The 23,445-nt window shown below is 39.9% G+C and overlaps 2 protein-coding genes across 4 annotated transcripts; one reads left to right on the top strand and one right to left on the bottom strand.

Moving 5' to 3' along the window:
- The first annotated feature begins 575 nt into the window (after window positions 1–575).
- six1a (SIX homeobox 1a) lies at window positions 576–21,473 on the top strand. 3 transcript variants are annotated; one of them, XR_799983.1, is made up of 3 exons: window positions 576–1,471; window positions 2,241–4,235; window positions 21,200–21,473. XR_799983.1 is itself a non-coding variant. In XM_010788387.1 (2 exons), exons 1-2 carry the CDS (start codon window positions 912–914, stop codon window positions 2,533–2,535), a joined length of 855 nt encoding a protein of 284 aa, XP_010786689.1. In that variant the 5' UTR covers window positions 576–911; the 3' UTR covers window positions 2,536–4,739. The 3 variants fall into 3 exon arrangements, 1 of the variants encoding a protein (XP_010786689.1); XR_799984.1 differs by having other exon boundaries at window positions 2,241–4,053; window positions 21,200–21,228; XM_010788387.1 differs by lacking the exon at window positions 21,200–21,473 and having other exon boundaries at window positions 2,241–4,739.
- six6a (SIX homeobox 6a) lies at window positions 20,661–23,207 on the bottom strand. Its single transcript, XM_010788386.1, has 2 exons — window positions 22,443–23,207; window positions 20,661–21,361 (listed from the first exon to the last, which is right to left on the bottom strand). The coding sequence occupies exons 1-2, from the start codon at window positions 23,012–23,014 to the stop codon at window positions 21,196–21,198; spliced, it is 738 nt and encodes a 245-aa protein (XP_010786688.1). The 5' UTR covers window positions 23,015–23,207; the 3' UTR covers window positions 20,661–21,195.
- Window positions 23,208–23,445: the final 238 nt, after the last annotated feature.

Genomic DNA, 23,445 nt, shown 5'->3' on the forward strand with positions numbered 1-23,445 from the left:
GGACCCAACAAACATGGGCACTTATTAGATTATATCACCTCATAAAATAAACGGCCTCGGTAATTAATAGAGTATGAAAGGTGAGGATACAACAAAAGTGTTCAATCTGCATGTAATTAAGGCGGGGGGCGTCAACCCTGATCAGCTGTGACGGTAAATAAACCTCCAGTTTAAAGAAGAAAAAAGAAATCAAGATTAATATTTTTGTTATGTTTAAATTAAAGAATTCTGCAGACAACAATCATGGATTGATTATGTCATTGCTTTTAAGTGTTTCAGCCCATACACTGGATACACTTTCCTTTACAGATAAAAAGCGTTGTGTTGTTGTGGCTTCACCCTCCACTGGCTGTGATTACTGATAACGTTTGGAGATGCAGTGTGTGGTTTTGAACCACCAGGGAAATCTGGAAGCCTATATAGTTGCCAGCATTACAGAGGATGTATATTCAGAACATGTTAATAAGGCTTTTTAAGAGGTCTGTAATAATTGATTAGTGTTTAGGTGCTGTGCTCCCTGAGCTGCAGCGGCAGAGGGACTGTGGGGGCGGGAGGTGGGAGCGCTCCTATTTCAGCCCCTGACGCACTGCCTCTGGGGAGGAAACGGAGCTGCAAACTCAGTCCTGCTCTGCTGTACACGGTGCAGGGCAGAGGGAGAGCCAATCACCGAAACGCACAGGCTCCCTTTAAGCCTGACATATCTCCAACAGGAACAAATTGTCCCAACAATCAACATCCCAATCTGCTGCGCGCATCAGGGGCTGGAGTGGAGAGGATCGCCTATAGGCCTGAGCTGCGCGGACGGATCGCGCTGGATTGCATCGCGACCAGAAACTATAAACACTGAGAATTAAACGACAGCTATCGTGTTGGATACCAACGTTTTGGGCGGAGGCGCAAGCTCGGACATCATGTCTATATTGCCGTCATTCGGGTTTACGCAGGAGCAAGTGGCGTGCGTTTGCGAGGTGTTGCAGCAGGGAGGGAACCTGGAGAGGCTCGGCCGCTTCCTGTGGTCCCTGCCGGCTTGCGATCACCTCCACAAGAACGAAAGCGTCCTCAAAGCCAAGGCAGTGGTGGCTTTTCATCGGGGGAACTTCAGAGAGCTTTACAAGCTCCTAGAAAGCCACCAGTTTTCTCCGCACAACCACCCAAAGCTGCAGCAGCTCTGGCTCAAGGCGCACTACGTGGAGGCGGAGAAGCTGCGCGGACGGCCGCTCGGAGCTGTAGGGAAGTACCGGGTGCGGAGGAAATTCCCGCTGCCCCGCACGATATGGGACGGCGAGGAGACCAGCTACTGCTTTAAAGAGAAGTCCCGGGGAGTCCTGAGAGAGTGGTACACGCACAACCCCTACCCTTCCCCGCGGGAAAAGAGAGAGCTGGCCGAGGCCACAGGACTGACCACCACGCAGGTCAGCAACTGGTTCAAAAACAGACGGCAGCGAGACAGAGCCGCAGAGGCGAAGGAGAGGTACGTGATACAGCCTCCGTGCTGCCTGGAATAAATAGACACAAATATTATCATTGTTTGCATGTTTTAAGACAAAAAATAAGGTTTGAGCTGGAATTAAATATTTACAAAATATGTCTTAAAGCAGCAACAGGTTCAGAAAGTGCAGGAATCGCAGTGTTCATATTTCTGACGCAAGAAAGGCAAACGATTGTATTTCTGATAATAACAACATCTTTCCAAGTAAATTTGAACTTTTTAAAAATGTGGTTGTTACGCCTATATATTGCTTAAATTTGATTTTTCCTGATGACAATAATTGTGAGTAAACAGAAGCTTGTTGTTGACAAATGTTTGGCTTTCTCCTGATTTCAGTCTGAATTATAACATAAACATTTTAAAACACTAGGAAAGGGGATAACATTGCGTGTGATAATGTTTTAAAAATACAATAAGCTATATACGTGACATTTTGTGAACTTTTCACGTTTGAAAGGTTAAACTAGGTTACAGTGGAGTAAATTAAGGCACACAACACGTGATTTAAAGTTGCCGGGAACATCAACAGGAAGAGAAATAAACGTGTTCAAAACACATTTACAGAGAAGTTCAATAACTAAACTTCCTCCTTTATTAGTTTAACTTCAATGGTTACGCCTACTTTGTTTTGGTGTGAATACAACAACAATTATTAATTATTTTTTGTTTTGTTGTCATCAACGGATTTAATGCTATTTTCCAAAACTGAGCGTATTTTATTTTTCTAATTTCTCCTTGTTGTCATATTCAGGGAGAACAGTGAAAACAGCAACGCAGGCGGCAACAAACAGAACCAGCTGTCCCCACTGGACGGAGGAAAGTCTCTCATGTCCAGTTCGGAGGACGAGTTTTCTCCACCCCAGAGCCCCGACCCGAACTCAGCGCTTATGCTTCAGGGCAACATGAACCACCCCGGGGCCTCCGCCTACCCCATGTCCGGCCTGGGTCCCCCACAGCCGGTGCACAGCATGCACGGACACCCGCACCAACTGCAGGACTCCTTGTTGGGACCTCTAACCTCCAGCCTTGTGGATTTGGGCTCTTAAAGAGGCTGCCAGATTATTTTATTTTACAACAACAGAAAGAAAGAGGACTGATAAGTGTATCAGATTGATGTATGAAATAACACTATAGTAGCTACCTTATAATATAGACTGACTTGTCTGTCGTTCAATTTGGTTAGGACAAAATTCCTTTTATGCGCTTAAACTGTATATCCCCACTGACAGGAGCATTTTCGTCTCCTGCACACGAAAACACACAAACAGGACCTGTCTGAAACTCTTAACTCGACGAGACACTTAACTGGACTGCCCATTTGCTTAATTTATGATATTTGTTGATATAAAAGGATTATAGCAACATCCTGCGATGGAAACTAAGAGGTAACGTTTTCATTAGTCGTGGTAATTAGTTTCCAATAAAACAAAAGTAATACAATTGTCTCTGTGTTATTTGTGTATTTAGAGAAAAAATAGACATTAATTTAATTCTATATTATAGTGTTTCAGCATATGCAAAACAAATTAATCTGGACTATCTTTATTGTAACTATTTGGGAAGTGGTGAAAATCAGGTTAAATATTTGTTTCACAATTGTTGTTAACCTGTAAAATTAGGCTTTATTTATGCCTGCTGCTTAGAATGAGTAAATACATGGAAAATGACAAACAATCAACAATATATAATACGGTGGAGAGATATCAAACATAATGTGAGTAATTTTGTGTCAAATATTAAAACCTGCTCCACGGGTTCTTTGGGCTTTTAACAATAATAATGCTAATTCAAATCATATATTTCAAACACAGAGTCATAAAGGGAAATGTAATTATACAAACGTGAGTCATCATGAGCAGCTGTCTGTCAGGAGGCTGTTGTGCGCAGGAACCAGCGTTGGTCCCTTTGATTGTCTGCTCTGTAATATGATGACTGAAGGAGAAAGGATTTTTTTTTTTTTTTTTTTCGTCATTTCTAGCCCGAGTGCTGCGGATCATTGGCTTTTTGTTGCCGTGTTTTCTTTACACTCTACGAGAGTTTGCTCTGTCGGTTCTGGGCCATGGGAAAGAGCCACCACTCAACCTCTTATACAAGCTCTGGATGTTCAAACATCCCATATGAAAAACGTCATTGCCTGATGAAATCAATATAGATACCCTATAAACAAAACAAATATTAGTGGCTCAAATAAAGGACATTTAATTTCTTAAATAAAATAAGACTATTAGTAGACACTCCCACTCATATAGGGGTCATAATAATAATTTCCATAATAAACAACAACAATGTTCTACTCATAATAATAAATAAAAGGGACTATATTTGTAGCAATATGAGAATATGTTGGCCTGAGAGCAGGAATCTGGTGAGGGCAGCTCTCCTGTCCCCCCACCCCCCGCCCCGCACTCCTCTTTGGGCTCATGTCAGGGTAAATTGTTTTGAGCAGAGAGCACAGAGGATTTCCTGAGCATAATCTGAAACAGTCGCTGCTAGCATTACTGCCTGATTGCGAAGATTGCAGGGCTGCAGGGCTGCAACGCCCGGCTTCATGGAGGGACCTTGAGGTATTCTGCATCCCGGAGGCCTCCCTCCCTCTGCCTGTCTCTCCCCCTCTGATCCCCTCAGGTCTACTAACAACACCGGGGCTGTGCTCCCCATATATCACCTACAGAGATCCATATGGTTGTGCTTGAGCGATGTGTCTGTCTGAATGTCCTCAGCAGACCTTCCATCATCAGGCTCTTTGGTCAGTGTTTCTGCTTTTTAAATTTGTATTCTAATATGTGATGAGAAAAGCATGGAGTTAATTTACTTGAGTACAATTAGAAATGCCAAATATTCTTGTCAAAAGAAAAAGTTCTGCCTTCAACATTTTACCTTAAAATAGTCCAGATGTATTCTCAGCCAAATACATTTACAGTATTACACAGAGAATCTGTCTTTATTTATTATCATGCTAGTGGACCATTAAGGCAAATTAAAGCAAATGTAAGCTTATTTATGTTCATATTGAGCAATCCTTTAATTATGTTCTGAAAAGAGTAAGATGTATGTAGTGCAGTATGGTCAGATTTCCCTTAAAACTGTAGTGCAGTAAGAGTGTAAAGTAGCATAAAATGAAAACACTAAAAAAACAAAAAAACACCACAATCTGAACATTTCACTGAAAGCCCCTGAAAATGTGTTTTTAAAGCAGTTTTTTTTAAATGTATGGAAAGTTACAAATATGTGTCTTACCAAAATAAATTAAAGTTACAAACATTTCAGTGGTATTATTTATAAAACATTTCAAACTCAAAAGCTCCTCTTATTTGCATCACCAGGAACGTGTGGTTTGATCAGATGTGAATGACAGCGACCTGCAAACCAAAGTAAACAACTAAATCAGATGTTGATTTAAATGTTGCTGAATCTTGATTGGAAAAATAAATATGTGACATAATTTTTTTCCACACAATCCCAGCCACTTCAAACCTTGAGACAAAAACAAAAATAATCCTGAGTCATGAGAACAAAAAAATTCAACTAAAGCAAAAAATAGTTCTCATATACGAATCATCACTCACAGTGCGAGGTGTTTTTAGGGCTTTTAGGTTAGCTATACTAAGAAATGTGCGTAGTTACTACAATAGATTATATTTAAACGTCACTGACAATATCTAGAATTTAATTTTAAAATGTCAACTTTAATGTGATGTGTGTTCTTACAAAAATGATTCCTGGGTAAAGAAAAAATTATAAAACAAACTATATAGATAAAATAATAATTTATATTTAACTTTACTTTAAAAGCAGTCACAGAAAAGTGGATGAATTGAATACACTAATGGTCTTTGTTGTAGTATATTAAGATATAAATGTGTATTATAAAAGCCTTCAGTAATACCCATAGAGCAGAGGTCAGCAGAGAGCAAAATGTCCCGCAGATGAGATATCATTCTGACCAATCACAACATGTCCCTGGCACACTGTGTGGCTAAATATTCACAAATTAACAAACAGGTGATCACAAAGCCACCGGAGCGACTCCTCATACCTGTTAATCTAATGACAACATGTCCGGCAGGGTACACACACACAGCGAGGATTAAACCGGCTCTGTGCCACACGACAGAAGGAGGCTACTAGAGTCACCTTCAGGATGTGCAAGAGACTCAAATCAATCCAACACGGAAACTCTGACATTGCCTTTAATCACGTTTGAATCCCTTGCTTCCGAATCCGGAGGGACAGCGTCTGCAGCCACAAACTGTCTGCTGCATCAGCCTCTCAGAGATGCAACAAGTGCAAGTGGTAGGCGTGCTGCGGCCTATAGACAACATGACAAAAGCTGGAGGTAAACGTCAGTATAAAAAGCAGGCTAGCAACAACAGCTGCTGATGGCAAACAGAGTCCGAGTCATCGAAAGGGCATTTCATTTCTCACAGTCGTAAGTGGCAGTGGCTCTAAATCAACAGCAGGAAGGGCCCTGACGTGTGCAAATAAACATGGAGAGTAGCCTGCATGAGCCTCAGCTGACTTCATGTTTTCTCTGGCATCAGAGTGAGTGTGCATCTCGTATAAGGACAACATCAGAAGATGAGGAACTTTTGCTCGAGTTGCCTTTCATGGTCTGATGCACGCAGGTAGCGTTGCCCCACATGGGAGGAGGGTGTGAGCCAGGTATCCATAACCACAGGCTGTATGAGGGGTGTGTGTCAGAGAAGGGGGGAGACGGGGGAGAGAAGGGAGCGGGGGGCAGGCGGGTGATGAGGGACAAAAGGATCTTTTCAGGTCTGCCTCAGAGGGGCGGGGGTGGCGGTGGGGTAGAGAGATTTTCTTACCAATGATGCATGGATCTGACAATGTTCCTGCCTGGACGTAGCCAGAGGCAGAGTGTGTGTGTGTGTGTGTGTGTGTGTGTGTGTGTGTGTGTGTGTGTGTGTGTGTGTGTGTGTGTGTGTGTGTGTGTGTGTGTGTGTGTGTGTGTGTGTGTGTGTGTGTGTGTGTGTGTGTGTGTGTCTTAGAATATATAACTGATTCAAATAAAACATTATCTGGATGGCAGTGGCAGGCGTCTGCTATGTTTCTATGACATAAGTGTACAGAGACCAGAGAGATTATGCTACTCCGCACTAAGAAATGTTAATTATGCTGATGTGGGAGCTGCGAGCCAAAAAGTAGGAAGCCTTTCGTCCAACAGGAAGCTCTTATGTGACAGAGCTGAAAGAAATATTTATCTCTTTCTTCCAGTGGGATGAGTGATGCATGACCCTGGGTTCAGACACGAGGAGGAAGAGGAGGAGGAGGAGGAGGAGGAGGAAGAGACTCTGGAGTCGATTCCTAACTATTAGGGTGTTAAGTAGAATGTTGTATGTCAAATGAAGGACAGCATCATATATTACCTGATGAAAGGGGGGAGTTTTTTAATATGTTACAGGAGGAAAAGACAAAAGGACAAGATAAGACGTGTGTGTAATGTCTACGAAAGAAAAAAGAAATTGCCAGAAGGCTCAGCTCATATAACAAACTCTTCCAGAGACAAAACCCGGCTCTAGTTGCTGAGAATCAGATATGTATATTTTTGGAGCTCGGAGAGAAAGACGATAGTGGCATTAGTCTAGGTTTGATCAGGAAAGTGACTTCAGTCTGGGAGGTTTTTTAGGGATACTTTTGTGAGGACTAAACAGATTTTCTCAGTGAGTTGCAGTTTTCAAAGCCAAATTATAAAGAGATATAATATATCTAAAATGAGTATATGATTATTTAACTGTATATGTTTATTCCAGTGGGTGGTGAGATATGAAGGTGGCCAATACATGAGGCAAAAAAATACGTATTTAGAGGTAGACACTAGATTTAATAGATTATCGTTAGTTTACTCTCATATGTGTATCAAAAATGAAAATATGTAATCTAAGTAAGAACCTTTTTAAATTGTCCTCAAATGATCCTGTGTTGCAGTCTTTAATCATTAAAGCTGGTGTTAGTCTATACAGTTGTTATTGTTAAAAAATACAATGATAGGAAAAAAACAACAATGTGTTGTTTATTCCTTCAGACACTTTCATTACCCTAAACAGCAAGTCATTTTAGTTCTTAGCAAAAGATACCAAAACAAGAATAAATAGTGCATTTACAATGACTTGTATTATGTGGATTAAAACACATTTCTTGATTAGTGAGTATTTTTGGTGACAGAAAAGTGTAGCAGGAGGCCGAAACAGAGTGCTACATAAATTGAAGTATCGATAGTTTATTTAAAATATATTTTTTTAAAAGCACAGGTTTAAAAACGTTTGTTTATTTGAACTCAACTCAGAAAACAGATAGCTGATTTAGAGAGGTGTGTTGTTTGATCTGAGGATGAATTTCACGGTGTACTCAGAACCAATTATGTGCCGTACATATACATGCCATATAGCGTAATTGTTGACAATAAACTATTAAAATACATCCTTGAGCCTCACAATTACAAAGGGAGAAATGGTCCTTTATTAGGAAAGAAATATAGATGAAATCCGCCTTAACACTAAAAGGAAATGTACTTTGAATAAACAGGTGATATCCCAAAAAAAAAAGAAAAAGGAATTTGTTAAAAGTTTCTCTTTCTTTCTTTTGAACATCTCTTCTACTGTATCCAGAGATGTGTTATGTACAGGCGGTATGAACCGAACATAAAACAGCCTTGATGGAGTCTTTTAAGGAGCCAGACATAACTAGAGCCATAACGACCGGGTTTGGTATCATATCATGGGCATTCTTTTTTGCAACAAGATTAATAATTGATACTTCTGCTGACTGTTAGCACGATACGGCTTGATGTTCTGCTTCGATATTCAGCCAAGAAAGACTCACGAGTCTAAACACAGACACAGCAGTGATCAGGCTCAAGGGCATTTTGGGAGGGGCTGGGGTGGCAGACACAACAAGAGGAAGTGGTATGGGATATGGGATAATGAAATACACCTCACACTCCCAAAGGGCATCACCTCACCTATCCTGGGGCTCACAAATAGCTCAAGTAACCAAGCCACCTACTTCACAGACATGATCCACACCCCGCTGTGCCAAAACTACACCACAGCTCCCCTCCGCCAGGACCCTGTAGCTATGAGCAGTTTGTACTTTATTTGTTTGCCGACGTTGGAGTGACAGCAGCCCGAATCTGAGCTGCCATCTCGCTCCCCTCGACCTTCATCTCCAGGCCGCAGAGCAGGAGGATAAAATACCCTTCTAGGTTTCCACGCAGAAAAAAAAAAAAAGAAAGAAAAATATTCAGGAAATGAAAGTTGTAACACGATCCTCTGAGTGCCAAACGTCTCCCTGAGCAGGGACAAAAGGCCCAGAGAAAAGCTGCTGCTGGGCCCATTTTAGCCTGCAGATGATATAAGAACAGGGAGGGAAAGTGGAGAAGAGAAGGCATGCAATTAAGACATGAAATTAGGAATCATTTGAGATGCAGTGGGGGGATGTACTGAAGTTATTTCCTCAGACAGTGAAAGAGCAGGAGGCTGCTGCAGTGATGAAACTGGATTGCTGCTGCAGCCCTCTGTGCTCAGAGCCCCACATCCCACAGATATTCATGCACCAAGCAAAATAAACTTCCCATTCCGGCACTGCAGTATGTTTTCCAGCGGGCCTCTCCCGAGAGGAATCCTCCTGGGCTGCTCATTCAACACTCATGGCCAAGTCGAGTATGTCCAAGACAAAAAACAGAGAGAAAGATCGGGGTAAAATAACAAATTCTAACTGCTCCAGATTGGTATTAATGGAGCAGAAAGAGAGAATACTTCTTTGTCTGTCTGCTGTTTGGCAAGCACTTTATTCCCACTAATAAGTCTTGTGCCATGGTTGGTCAGTGGGGCACCCTGGCAGTGTGAGGGAGGGGGGGGGGAAATGCTGGTCCCTTCAGTGCTGGCTGGTGCATTTGCAGCATGGTGTCAGCGGCCGGTGGTAATTACCAGGCTCTCTCTGAGTTACCGCTACACCAATGTGCCACCGGCTCTGGTATGCCAGCTAAGCTCTGTTATTAGGCCCAGAGCTGCCACTGGACAGTAGGCTCAATGCAGCAGAGTCAGTCTCTGTACCTACTGCATCTATGTATCCATCTGTCTTGTGTTTCTGCAGAGGTGATGATTGTTTATGCAGCACAGGCTGGAGTGCTAAATTAGTAGGATCTTTGTTGTCATGTGGGAAACATGTTTATCATATGTGGCAGCTATAATTACGCAGAACAGAGCTGTCATCTCACTCCACCACAATGACTGAGTCGTCTTTATTAAGGCTGCACTTTGGAAAAACATTTATGTAAATCCACTCACCCATCAAAGACGCAGCAGAGATGAAGAAGCCTTGTCATCATCCTCCTGCTGCTGCATGCAGACTTGTTTTTTAGAGCAACCTGGAGAGAAGAAGAAAATCAGTTAGTGAGATACTTAGAGTAGTAGACGTTTTAAAAGTTACATCCAATGAATACCTTTGTTATACTTCATTTTAAGTATGTGATTTTCTAAGTAACACACACAAAGAAGATTTCAAACAATCACTCATAGATATTTTGAAGATTAGAAAGAAAGAAAACAATCGTGATTAAGCAATGTCATGTTGAATTCATAAATAATGTGGAATAGTACTGAATAACATTTTCAAAAAGCCACATTTCAATCAGTTTAGGTTCAATTTAAATGTTTTTTTCTAGTTGCTTTGGTTTAAATGTCTAATGGAAATCATCATTCTCAAAACCGTGTGAAATTGTCAAATGTAGCTCAATGTCAGTCATTACAGTCAGCACAATTATCACACTTTGGGTTTCTGTCAAAAAATACCATACACACTTTTACAAATACTTATAAAAAGAAAAGAGAAAAAAGGACAGAGATTAAAACAAACAAAGACAAGGTCATGTAGACGCACAACATGCACACACAAAAAGAAAAATGCAAACAGCATAAAACATGATTCAGTGTTTTGCATAACATTGCATGACACATGGAGGATAGAACACTAGTATTTAGAAACCACCTTAAGTTAAGTGTATTTCCACAATGATCTGTCCCGAATTATGACAAATGAGATACATGATTGAGTCTTCTGACTTTATCTATTTAATATCTAAAGGATAAATGCCCCAGTGAAGTTTTAACTAACATGTATTGTTGAAATAAATATGATGATTTCAGGTGTATCCAGTGTTTTGTTCTACTTGTCATAACCAGTTTTGACAAAACACAAATAAATGCTTGCCCCTGTTAAACCTTTAGGGGAACTCACAAATTCTTGTTCTATTAAAATACTAATTTGATTCTATGATAAATGATTAGGGGAAATAGGAGCAAACCAAAACAGATAGTTTCCGCTGCTTGCTCTCACAGAAAATGTTTAACAATAAGAGTCTGTTAACCATTTCAGAAGAGGTGCAGTGTAGTAGAAGTGTATTCCGAGGAGAGGCGGTGTGTAACATGAGGATGAGCTGATAATTGTGCAGGTATTTCAGTTCAATGACACTGGGACATTTTGGACTTTCTGAGCTCCATGAGATCCCATGAAGGGCAGACGAGGGTCTCTGCTTCACTCTCTCTGTCTCACAGTTTGGCAGGTTTATAACTGTGACCCAGGAGCATGACTGAGAAAGGCTCAAGGTGCTGAACTTAAACTTGGCGACAGCTGCAGAAACTGGAGACCAGAGAGTTTAAATTTAGACCGTTAAAAATCCCAACTGGTGCCCTCGCCCTGCCTCAACACTTTCTTACACATACGTTCACACCCTGCACTCAGTAATGCTGTACGCTCATTTACACCAGATCCGTGTTTACTGCTGGTGTACCTGTAGTTTGTTTGTAAATGAGTAGCCTACATTCACCGTGTATTTTAAAACTCTTTGTACAGTAAAATATAATCGTACTGTGAGTTAAGTATTCTATCATTAAATGGAGCCCAACTGGACCCCTGAAATAAGCAAACGTTTAAAAGATATGCAGAATTAATCCAAAATATGTACTATGTCCTCCTCTCAGGCCTTTGTCCCTGGACAGAGGTTTTTTTTGGTGAGGAAGTCCTTAAAGTTTTTGTTAACTATATTAAGACTTTTATTAATACATTAATGCATGATAAAAAACCTTCAGCTGCAGCACTGCTGAGTGGTTTCATCTCTGTTGTGGATCTTGTCCACCATCTTGTGGTCAAAAGTCAGTACTGCAGGAACAGACATATCTGATATGCAAAGAAAACCGTACATTTAAAGGTAGGGTATGTAAGTTTGAGAAACCGGCTCGAGATCGCTAGAATTTCAAAATACACGACCGGAGAAAATCTGCCACTAATTTACAGAGCCCCTCCTCCAACACACACGAACGCGCACATGACCAATGAGGGAACGAGATAAGTTTGTGCACAGATGGAAGGCAGACAGGCAGGTAGGCCATCCAGTTATTTTAGCCGGGCCGGCTCAGATGATTGGTCGTACTTTTTACAGGACTACGGCTTCCACAGATGACATTTTTGTATGGATTTTTTGTCAAAGCACTTCAGATATTCATTGCTATCGGGACGTTAAGAGCATTCCATGGAATATAACAAAAAGTGTATCTCGAGCCGGTTTCTCAAACTTACATACCCTACCTTTAAATAGGAAAAGATTAATGAACACATACGTATGATGTATATAAATGATGTTATTTAATATATATTTAAAATGTCAAAACCAATTAATAAATAATATTCCAAATAATAAATTAAAACAACCACTGAAAAAACAAGAAAAGCATTTGAAATAGCCTCACAGCACTTTGGTAAAGTATTTCCTATTTGTAATATTACTGACAAAAAACATTTCATTTGAGATCAAACATTTTCATTAAAATTTAAAAATAAAAACTAAGTTATAGAGTTTAAAAACTAAAATGTTTCTAATTATAATGAGTATTTGTATGATTTTCTTTTTGTGTAAACCTCCCATTGGGTATCCTTGGTGTTTTGGTTCAAAAGAAACAAGTCTGAATATTAATGGGAGATGTGTCAGTCTTTTAAGACTTCTTGAATATTCTCTTTCTGTGGTCACTGTCTCCATCTAGTGTCCAAACTCTGCAATTCACTCATTGAGCTGAGAGATTATTATTTCTTGGCCTGTTTATGTTATAATTTCCCCTCAATGTAAAATGTAATTTATAATCCACATCACCAAGGTTACTTTGCTGGAAATCAATTTGTTGCGATTTAATTAATTGCAGATTTGTTTGACCACCACTATGGCATAATAAAGGCCTTCACGCATATGGGACAAGTAAAGGTGTAACTAAAAACATTAACTATTTATTTTGTATGCAGGTGACCCAGTCAGACATGACAGTGTGACAGAAAATTAATAATGCAATTTGTACCTGTTCATTTCTTCAAATTGTCTTTAGAGAACAAAATTAATAAATCGTTTTATTAAGCTATAGAGCCCCACAACCTTTACATTCTGGGCCCCATGTGGATTAAACATGATGCCATGATGCTGGATGAACTACATTTCTTTAGAATGACAACATACATTAATATTTTTATTATTGAAAGAAGACACTCTTAATAACAACATGATTAATATGTAGGTTTAAGAAGGTGCTCAAATACCTTTTACATAACAAGGTATTTTGGAGAATTTGTGTATTTACATTTTTATCAAAGTCTACTTTCTTTTGCTTTAAGAGTCTACCGTTTCCATAATGCTGCAGGACATCTGCCCTCCATCTTCCTCTAATATCTTCTTTGTCAATATTCGTGTTCACACAACCTCAGCACTGGATCATATTTTCATCTGATGTTTTGTCACCAGCTCCAGTCAAAACAAAGGCCACTTACAGCTCCACTAGCAGGCGAGGACTGTGGCTGACATTAGTGCTCTTTGTGCGAGCAGAGCAGCCTGATGATGTGAATGCTGGCTGACTTCACATAATTGCCTCACATTGTCTGCATTGTATGTGCTAACAAACAGCGGATTTGTGAGCGGAGCAGACGAGCAAGGTTGGAAGAGCGATGTATCAATTGATCTGCCTGCCAAAAAGTACAAAGCGCTACTTGGAGCCTGTACATGGAAACGTTTAAAAGCAGAATCAAACAGAGCCAATCAATGTCTGTGAAGGCAAACTCTCAAAGGTTTCTGAATTAAAAAACTGCAGAACATCAGTCTGTTGTCTTATGGTTCAATATAATCAATACGTAACCCTATGAGACTGACTTACATGTGGGGCAATTATCTGAGTCTTTGTGGGTTTACACTTTAAAAAGATGTGGAATTATAATAACAATTTATAGAGTAGACCTCTCTAAAACAATGTTGCTGTGGGATTATTATAACAATATTTGATGTTCTTTCCCTAAAAAGTTGGATATTTTTGTAACTGTCAATTATATATACCCATTTCATTGCTATTAAAAGTTTATATTTTTATATGCATAAATTGCACAATTTTGTGCAAACTTTTGCCACATAATTGGAAAGACATTCTTTCTGAAATAATAATGCTTAATTAAACACCACAAATCTAAGAGACCTAGTCCTAGGACCTAGACCATCATGCGAAGACCAAAAGAAAACAAAAGATTGTGTGTGTTTGTGGGGGGGGGTTATCTCTGTAGAAGATACTAAACACATGATTAACCCTCCTGTTGTCTTCGGGTCAAATCTGACTGATTTACTACTTTCATCAATCATAACTTTTTTGTTTTACATTCGATTGCATTAAGGCTTTATGATATCCTTCACAGTAGACATTTGAACATATCAAATTGCTGATCACCACTTTTCATTGAACATTGGATGATTTATTCAACTTTGTAACACCCATGGTGTTCCCGGTCAAAGATGACCGCCATAAAGAAAAGGAATTAGTAACCATCCGGATCAGATAAAACCCCCTTATGTGCCCATTCCCCCATGTGAATCACACCTGGCACACACAAACACACACACACAACAATTTGACACATTTTACGCTCTTATGTGCCCATCCCCCCACATGGATCACACCTGGCACACGCATTACATGTTCAGTGTCTATTCTCTGTATATTTACCGCAGTTGTTCATGTATACCAGTAGTCTGATATAATATTTACAGTTTCAAAGGGTGTTAGATGAAATTCGGTGATGATTAATGTTTTTTGTGTTAATGTAATAGCAGTTAAAACAGGACCGGTCAAATTTGACTGCGAACACCAAAGTAAGCGGGGGAAACGAAGACAATAGGAGGGTTAAGCTAAGGAAAATGTGCCCAGGTGTTTTTGTGTAGAAATCAAAGGAGGTGCACCTGTAAAAACATGATATCATTTGGTATGATAAATTGTGCACGGATTGATTAATTAGGTGAACAGTGTCTCTGTCCGTGGTGCTGAAAGTCTCATGCAGTGTTTCAATGTTAATCTGGACTCTGTATTTATATTACTGACCCACATATTATATTCTATGGAATATGCCTACCTGGATTTTACCTGAAGCCTTGGGCATGCATTATTCATCTGCCATCTTTACATCTTATCAGGACACCATTAGGAGGATATGTATGCCATGTCCGTTAGTATTGTTTTCAGGAAATGTGTGGATTTCTAAAGAAACATTTCCAATTTACACAGAATACACATTTGGTGTTTGACTTAACTAATTCTGAGAATCCTTAGAGTCTATGAATCAAATGGGGACTATTTAAAAAAGGTGGAAAATTCATGAATTTAAAGTAAAATAAGTAAGGTTTTATATTTTTGTTTTATTTATTTTTCTGTAAGAGAATTGTATGGAGGATAGTTTTACACAGCGTGTATAATCTTTATTATTTGTTTACATTTGTTGGTGTTTGGTTGAACTTCTTTAGATGGCAAGCGTAATGTGCACTATTGGTTCAATTATTGTATTTTGGCAGTATAGTTGTATGTTGGATAAAACTAATTGTCAGAATCGGCATGAACCTATTTCACAGCAGTTTCAGGCGACAGGGAGGAATAAATTGCGGGTTTGAAATTTAATATCGTGCATATAATATCTAACTTCCTCTACGTTTTTTATGGATGTATATACAGTAGTTTGGTACACTTAAAAAGTGCCAACCATCATGCAGGTCGATGTAACATCCCATCCCGGCCACCAGGGGGCGTCACTGGTCTGCAGTTTCCATGTTCCCTGTGGAGCCTTCAGAGGATGAAGCAGCAACACGATACATGAGAGTTCTTAAACATTTGAGAAGAAACAACAGTTCTTATGGTAAAGGAAATAATAGGTTACAATAACACTCACAAGCACCGAAACAGCAGTAGGCCATTTCCAAGGTTTGGAAACACTGATGGTGGAATAGCGGTTTTCAAATGTGAACATATATGTATATGAATTCATGGCTTTGCGCACAATGAGCTGAACAAATGTTCGCTGTAGATTTCATCTGGCCCTCCGCACAAACATTTTTGATAGCTAGGTTTTTGTTGATTTATCAGAAAATAACGGAGTTCATTATTTTACCTTGGAAACAGCAAGCAATGGTTTTAAAAGATATATAACATAGTTGGAGTGGGATGGGATAGAGAAGGTTATTGCTGCAGTTATAATTTGTATTATTAATATTATACTCGTCCTTATTATGCAACAGTATTTTTTAAAGTCCATTTATTTCCTTCGTGAAAATACATAAAATGTAGGCTATCAAAGCCCAAGGAACTACACTGAACAAAAATATAAACGCAACACTTTTGTTTTTGCTCCCATTTTTCATGAGATGAACTCAAAGATCTAAAACATTTTCTACATACACAAAATAACCATTTCTCTCAAATAGTTGTTCACAAATCTGAAAAAATCTGTGATAGTGAGCACTTCTCCTTTGCCGAGATAATCCATCCCACCTCACAGGTGTGGCATAACAAGATGCTGATTAGACAGCATGATTATTGCACAGGTGTGCCTTAGGCTGGTCACAATAAAAGGCCACTCTGAAACGTGCAGTTTTGCTTTATTGGGGGGGTCTGGGGGGGGTCCGAAAACCAGTCAGTATCTGGTGTGAGGGTTAGAATTAGGGTTAGGGTTAGGGTAATGTTGTGAATCGAGTGGCCTGTGTTCATCGTCCATAACATACGCCTGCCCATACCATAACCCCACCACCACCATGGGCCACNGCTAATCTGTCCGTGACTATAACGTGTCCACACGGAATCCGACCGGTGTTATTGTCCCGGAGCTTTGCGTCGACGATAAAACGAAATTACCCCCCAGACCCCTCCCAAATCCATTACAACACTTTATTGATATGCCACACCTGTGATGGATTATCTCGGCAAAGGAGAAGTGCTCACTATCACAGATCTTTTCAGATTTGTGAACAATATTTGAGAGAAATGGTTATTTTGTGTATATAGAACATGTTTTACATATTTGAGTTCATCTCATGAAATGAGAAAATGGGAGCAAAAACAAAAGTGTTGCGTTTATATTTTTGTTCAGTGTATAAGGCTGTCAGATTATAAAGTCAAAGCAAAGCAAGCTAAATTATATAATAGTTTACTTCAAAGTGTATCTATCAAAGTGTAAAAATACTCTGTTACAGGTAAAGGTTCTGCAATCAAATACATTATGTTTATCCAAATAAAGTACCAAGAATGAACATATGCAGAACTCTCCCTTTCATAAAAATACATTATAAAGTTTTTACCTTATTGTCAAGTAGCCTGATAAACTCCCCGATCTATTAAGTGTTTATACATTTCGTATGCTTCACGGTGGTGTATTTATAATGGTAATGTTGAACTGAATTATATTTTAAGAGATGTTTCTAAATGTGTGTCTCCCTATTCATATAAATGAGGAGGTCAGAATTTTAGCACATCTCAATATAATGCAATACATTATGACTTGTTATAGGCTTAAATTCAGTGACCTTCTGGTTAAACAGTGCTATTGGATTGCATCAGACTGTGCAGGTGTTTGCCCAAAGTGCTGGGGGTACTTTCCATTAATAATCTTAATCTGCAAAGCAACTAAACCTGACTACTGTATGTGACAGAAAAGTAAAAGAAATTGCGTCCAGATACAGTGGAATATGCTATACTATATATACACTCAAAGCATGTATTAATTGCAGTTATTTATAAAATATACTATAATCGCAGATAATATGAACAAACAAATCTTTGTAAATTCCCCTCTACTCCCAAATTAATCAAGTGGGGTTTTTCTTTCTGAAGATTGTAAAGAGTCTGCCTGAATGTGATCAGTGCAAAGGTTTTTTGATGAGGTAAGGTTGAAATGTTTGCATAGCACGTCCATATGTCTGCTGCCACACCAAGACACTAAATGCACATTTCAAACGGGAAAACTATCTACATGTATAGCCTATATCACATTGCACCTCGAAAGTACAGTATTGGTCAGAGAATACGATGACATGTGTTCACAATCACACGGCCAACCAATCGTGAAGCAGGACACGTTTACATTTTTGTATTGCACTCTACAGGTTAGGGATAAAGCAGGGTGTATAGAGAGCAGCAAACAAACTGCGTTAAAACGCAACAATATGGCTTTGAACATCAGCAAAACGTGGTGGATAATTTTGTGGAAAGTTGGAGAGAAGACATGAGGTTGGAAGCTGCAAGAATGCTTGATTTCAATACCAAAGCTGAACGTAAACAGTTTCCTGTGTGTTAATAGGACTAAATAAGCGACGATGCACCGGTGTGCAAAGTGTCTTCACCTCAAATCCTCACAGTTTATAGAAGAAGAGAGAATTTCATACAGCATGTCTCTGTGACCTGATTTCTGTGTATTTTTCCCTGTAGGATATTGTGGATAATAAGGTTATACTGTATGTCAGCCTATACCGTTTTTTTGTATTCCTCTCTGCTTAAAGTCTGCCCGGCAGGGCTTCTCGCCTTTTAAATAAAAATACAGTTTTGAATCCGACGGTCATATTTGCTAAGAAAATAATCATGCAGTCTATCAGATGTTAATGTGGCACCTAAAGGTCTTCTGTTTGCATTATATGTTTAAGCATTTTTTATATTTTATTTCAATCCTATTTATAATTATTCTCATATCAATTGGGCTTCTCCAAAGCATTTTCAATATAATACAAATATATCCTTGTTATTTTATCAGTTGTATTATTACGAATTGTAGGGCAACTTTATTAATAGCCTTAAAGGCTTTTACATTGATAACGTTATGGTAAAAATACAAATACAATTGCCTCTTAAGTTTGAAGCTTTATAGAAATAAAAAAAAACGACTACTCTTGGTTAAAATACGGATCGAACCCATTCAGATAAATAAATAAATGTCTCTGCAGTGATACCCGGCTGTCATGTCACTGCAGTCATTCTGCTGACTGACTGCGCTGCAGAGTGTCTGCACACTGAACGTGGTTGACAGATTAAATAACAACAAAGACGTTATGTATAGTCGAGGCTGCAGCCTGCCCTTCAACACATATCACAGCCCCAGCTCAAAGAGCCAGTCCTTATAGGCAGGTTAACCTCACTGACAACCCTTAACTTGTCGAAAGGCTCTGAAGCTGAAATACTTGCTGCAGCTCTGCCCACCGGATCAACTGAGTGTTATAAATTGTCTCTTCAAGGCCTTGATCAGATTTGAGCACACTATATTTAATAATCTAGTAGCCTAAATTATGCATGTGCTGTGCAGTGCCTACTAGGCAGGTCAGAAAACATTTAACTGGTAATTAAAATCCCTTTATAATAGGCCAAGCCATGAGCTCAACAGACACACACACACACTAAAGAAGTTGTGATTTCCGTGCCCCAGACTCCCCTCACAGGAGTCTTTTCTTTGGAGAGGGACCCGCGGTCGCTTCCCTTTACAAAACAGCGGCAGGGCCCCTTTTGTCCGAGCAGGGACCCCAGACCCATCATTAGCACTGATTACCGCTGACCAGTTTGACAACCTTATTGACTGCGAAAAAGACTTTTTCATCGAGTCCCCGGTCCTCCTTATTTTCAATAGAAACGGAAATATTCAGCCATTTTGTCCCTGTGGTTTGAAAAGAGGAGCAGCAAAAAAAAAACATAAAAAAGGAAGAAAAAATCCCCCCCAACCCCATTTATTTCCCTTCACTCGTTTCCTCTCTTTCCATAGATGTAGCTTCTGTGTTGTTCGAGCTGAAAGGCTTTTGTCTGTTGCAGAAGTTACTGTAGTGTAGCCTAATTAATCGCAAATTGGAAGAAACCAGGTGTCTGTCCCATCGGTTGGAAAAGCTCGACTTTAACTTCTGCTCTGCTCACTTTGCTCTTCTCACCAAAGCTGTAGGCAACTTCTAAAGTCTATAGAGTCTAGTAAAAATAATTGTTGTAATGCTGTGCAGATATAGCCTATATTTTTTTACTGATATTGTTTTCAACGTGGAATACAAGATTGTTATTCCAGATATCAGTGAGGGATGTAGCTGACAATTAAACGGTGTATTTTGTTGCTACTCTATTTTTTCTGTGGAAATCAAAGAACAAATTGAGTGGCAACAAAATAAACAGTTTCTGTATTGTACGATTAAAACCATTTTAGGAATATTGTGTCGATGTGTTTAAGGATAAACTTGAAGCTGGATTTATAATCAAATATATTAATAAAGCATGCAGTCAATTACAATGTCAACTTGATTAAGAAATAACCTATTCTTTCCAACAGATAAACAATCACATATGTTTGCGTTGATGCTACATTATTTAAATGTTAGGTCGTTTTGAAAGGGTTGTATTTGCACTATAGCTACACGGCATATTGACTATGCTAAATTAAATCCTGTCTTGGGTAAATGGACACTTGCAAAGATTTAAGAAGCTTGCTTCTATATTGTCTGCTTTTCTCCACGGGCAGGATAAAAACCGTTTCCACAATCTGCTGTGTTTTGATCTCCATGATCTCTCTCGCAGATCATCCGGGTTAGTGAGTCGGCCTCTCGGTGACCTCTCGCTGTCACCCTGCATTACACGACGCAAAGCATGTTGGCCAATTAGACCCTGCTATAAAACGTGTCAGGGATATAGCACTGGCGTTATAAAGTCTCCTTCATGACAACATCAAAAAGGCTTTATATAAGAATATAAAAATGATTCATATTTTATAATAAGGCTCATCTCTTTTTTTCCCCAAACACATCTATAAAAAAAGAATAAACTGTATTCTCGCTTGATCAACAATTATTTTATTAAGTTATCTTAACGGTTTTTTTTCTTTTACTGAAACACATTTTCACTAAAGCGCGCATGCTCAACAGGTTGACCTGTGTACAAGGTAAGTATTAAAAACACCAAGCAAATGAATATGAAATTCAAAGAGACAGAGCAGATCGTTTTTAAATAGGCAAATAAACATTATTTATAAAACTTTGAAAGTAAAGTAAAAATATCACAGTTCTTTTTCAACATGAAATACCCACAGAGAACAGCAGGCTAGGCGATCATCCCTTTTTCTTTTGTACTTTTTTTTCTTCTTTTTTAACTTTTCATCTCAGGGCGTTGGTTTATTAGTCCGTCAAATATGTTTCGTCCGTAATTAAGTTCAGTTATCCACACAAAAAAAAAAATGTAGGCCTAAAGAGAAAAGGACGGACAGTCCGCCGCAGATCTCCTCATGTTTGGCACCCGTCAAAAATCAGTTTGTGTTTGTTTTTTAACTCAACGCAGGCACTATGACTTGTTTTATTAGATTGTCTCTCACTCCTCTCCCCCTTTAATTCTTCATCACCGCGGATCTGCCCGTCAGATGTCACATTCACTGTCGCTGGAGGTGATGGAGATGGCCGAGGCGGCTGCTTTGCTGGACAGACTGGCCTCCGGACTGGAAGAGTTCCCCAGCCGGTCCACGGTGCCGTCATCATCCGCCAGGGAGCGGACCGAGCCGTCGGACAGGACCCGCTGCTGGAGCCTGGACAGGAGAGACGGGACAACATCACATACACGTGTCTATGCAGAGTGTATTCACAATTATTATTTCCTTATGAAAAGAATTAGGGGAACGAATAAATGATTGAAAAAACGACCTATGTGTAGTTATTTCTGAGGATGACATTAAACTAAGAATATTTTTATTTTATAGGCCTATTCTATTTATTTTCTGTGTATTTTTTTTAAGAGTAAAACAAATGGCATATCTTAAAAACAACAGCTTAGTGCTATTGTTCTCCTTTAAAAAAACACACAACATGAAATTATATTATGTAAAACTGGCATTTTTACTTTGTGCATGGTTGAAAACATTCCTTATAAAAACCAATAACAGTGCATGGTAGCTTATATTTTACAGAAATATAGCAAGATCAGTTATTTGCAAAACCTTCTTATGGGTTAAAGCAGGATAATTACATGAGCTATATAATTTCACAAATATGTCACTAATTGATGTAGCTCACAGATTATACCTCTCACTAAACAATAATGGGCGGTTTTAGCTGCATGCAACAAAAATGGAAAACAGCAGTGTGACCTCCCAGGCCTTTAAACAGATTGGCTATAATGTAATTGGAAGTTACACAACATGATCTATTTAACTGCTTTATAGCAAATACTAGCTTACTACTATACTACTACTACTACTACTACATTGCAATTTAAGAATAAAACACGTGAATGTTGTTGTTGTTGTTCTTGTTGTATTGCAATACAAAATTAGGTTTTGCAATTTTTTCTTAGTCTTAAAAGTAGAACCATTTATCCAGAGCTTTGTTCTCTCAGTAATCTAAAATTACACACACAATGTTTGTATTTGTCCCCACTGCTGGCATCATATACACTTCAAATCGGTGGTATGTTACAAAAGAAAATCCCCCTGGTTTTAGGATTAAATGACGATGTTCAATCTATCCGAAACATATCTGTTCTGAATTGCTCAATTAACGAGGGTCACGGCCTGCTTTGCTACATTGAACTGAAAGACGACTCATGCTGCTATTTTCCTAATATCTTTGTTTTTCTGCTGGAAAACCTCAAAATATATTGGTGTAGCTCACCTGTTCTTCGCAGCCGCTGCTCTGTCTCTTTGTCTGCGGTTTTTGAACCAGTTTCCTACTTGTGTGGGTGTAAGTCCTGTAGCCTGTGCAAGCTCCCTCTTTTTACTGGGGTTCGGGTAGGGATCCTGCAAATACCATTCTCTTAACAAGTGCCGGGTCCTCTCCTTGAAGCAGTGGGTTTTCTGCTCTCCATCCCATATGGTTCTGGGAAGGGGGAACTTCTTCCGAACCCGGTATTTGTCCACCGGCCCCAGCGGGCGTCCCCGCAGCTTCTCCGCCTCCTGGTAGTGCGCCTCCAGCCACAGCGCCTGCAGCTTCGTGTGCGACTCTTTGGTGAACTTGTGGTTCTCCAGGATGTGGTACAGTTCACGGTAATTGCCCGTGTGAAAGGCGACGACGGCCCGGGCCCTCAGCACCGACTCGTTCTTGTTGAGGACCTCGCAGGCCGCCGGCGCCACGGGCAGAGACCAGAGGAAGCGGCCGAGGCGCTCCACGTCCCCGCTCTCCTCCAGAGTCTCGCAGACCCCGGCGACCTGCTGGGGGCTGAAATTCAAGATGGGCAGCTGAAACATGGAGGCTTCTTCTCCGGTGCTTCCCTCTCCCCCTCCTTTCTCTCCCCGTCTCCTCCGCGTCGAGTCCTCCTGCTTCTGCCTTCCGTGCGCCGATGCGGTCTGAAAAAACGAGGCAATCCCAAAGTTACCAAACCAACCGTGTGAGCAGCCGTGAAACACGCAGACACCAGGGGTGGAGGACCGACGCTGCGTGGGGGCCAGCTACCGCATCCTCCGCTCGGCAAACTTGGCAGGCAAAGGGCTGAAGGTGCGAGCGAATTAGAGCCGGAGCCGCGGTGTATTTTTCAAGGTAGTCTGGGATTGAAAGTACGAAAGAATTAAAGCCGGAGCGGAGATGTATTTTTTAAGAGGGGAGAAAAAGACAGTCAAGCCCCCTCCGATGATTTCCTATTGGACTTGGCAGATTGGCTGTCCGGTTGCCATGGATGCAC

The sequence above is a fragment of the Notothenia coriiceps genome, unplaced genomic scaffold, assembly GCF_000735185.1.
Source record: "Notothenia coriiceps isolate Sejong01 unplaced genomic scaffold, NC01 NC01_scaffold00031852, whole genome shotgun sequence".
In the NCBI taxonomy this organism is placed as follows: Eukaryota; Metazoa; Chordata; class Actinopteri; order Perciformes; family Nototheniidae; genus Notothenia; species Notothenia coriiceps.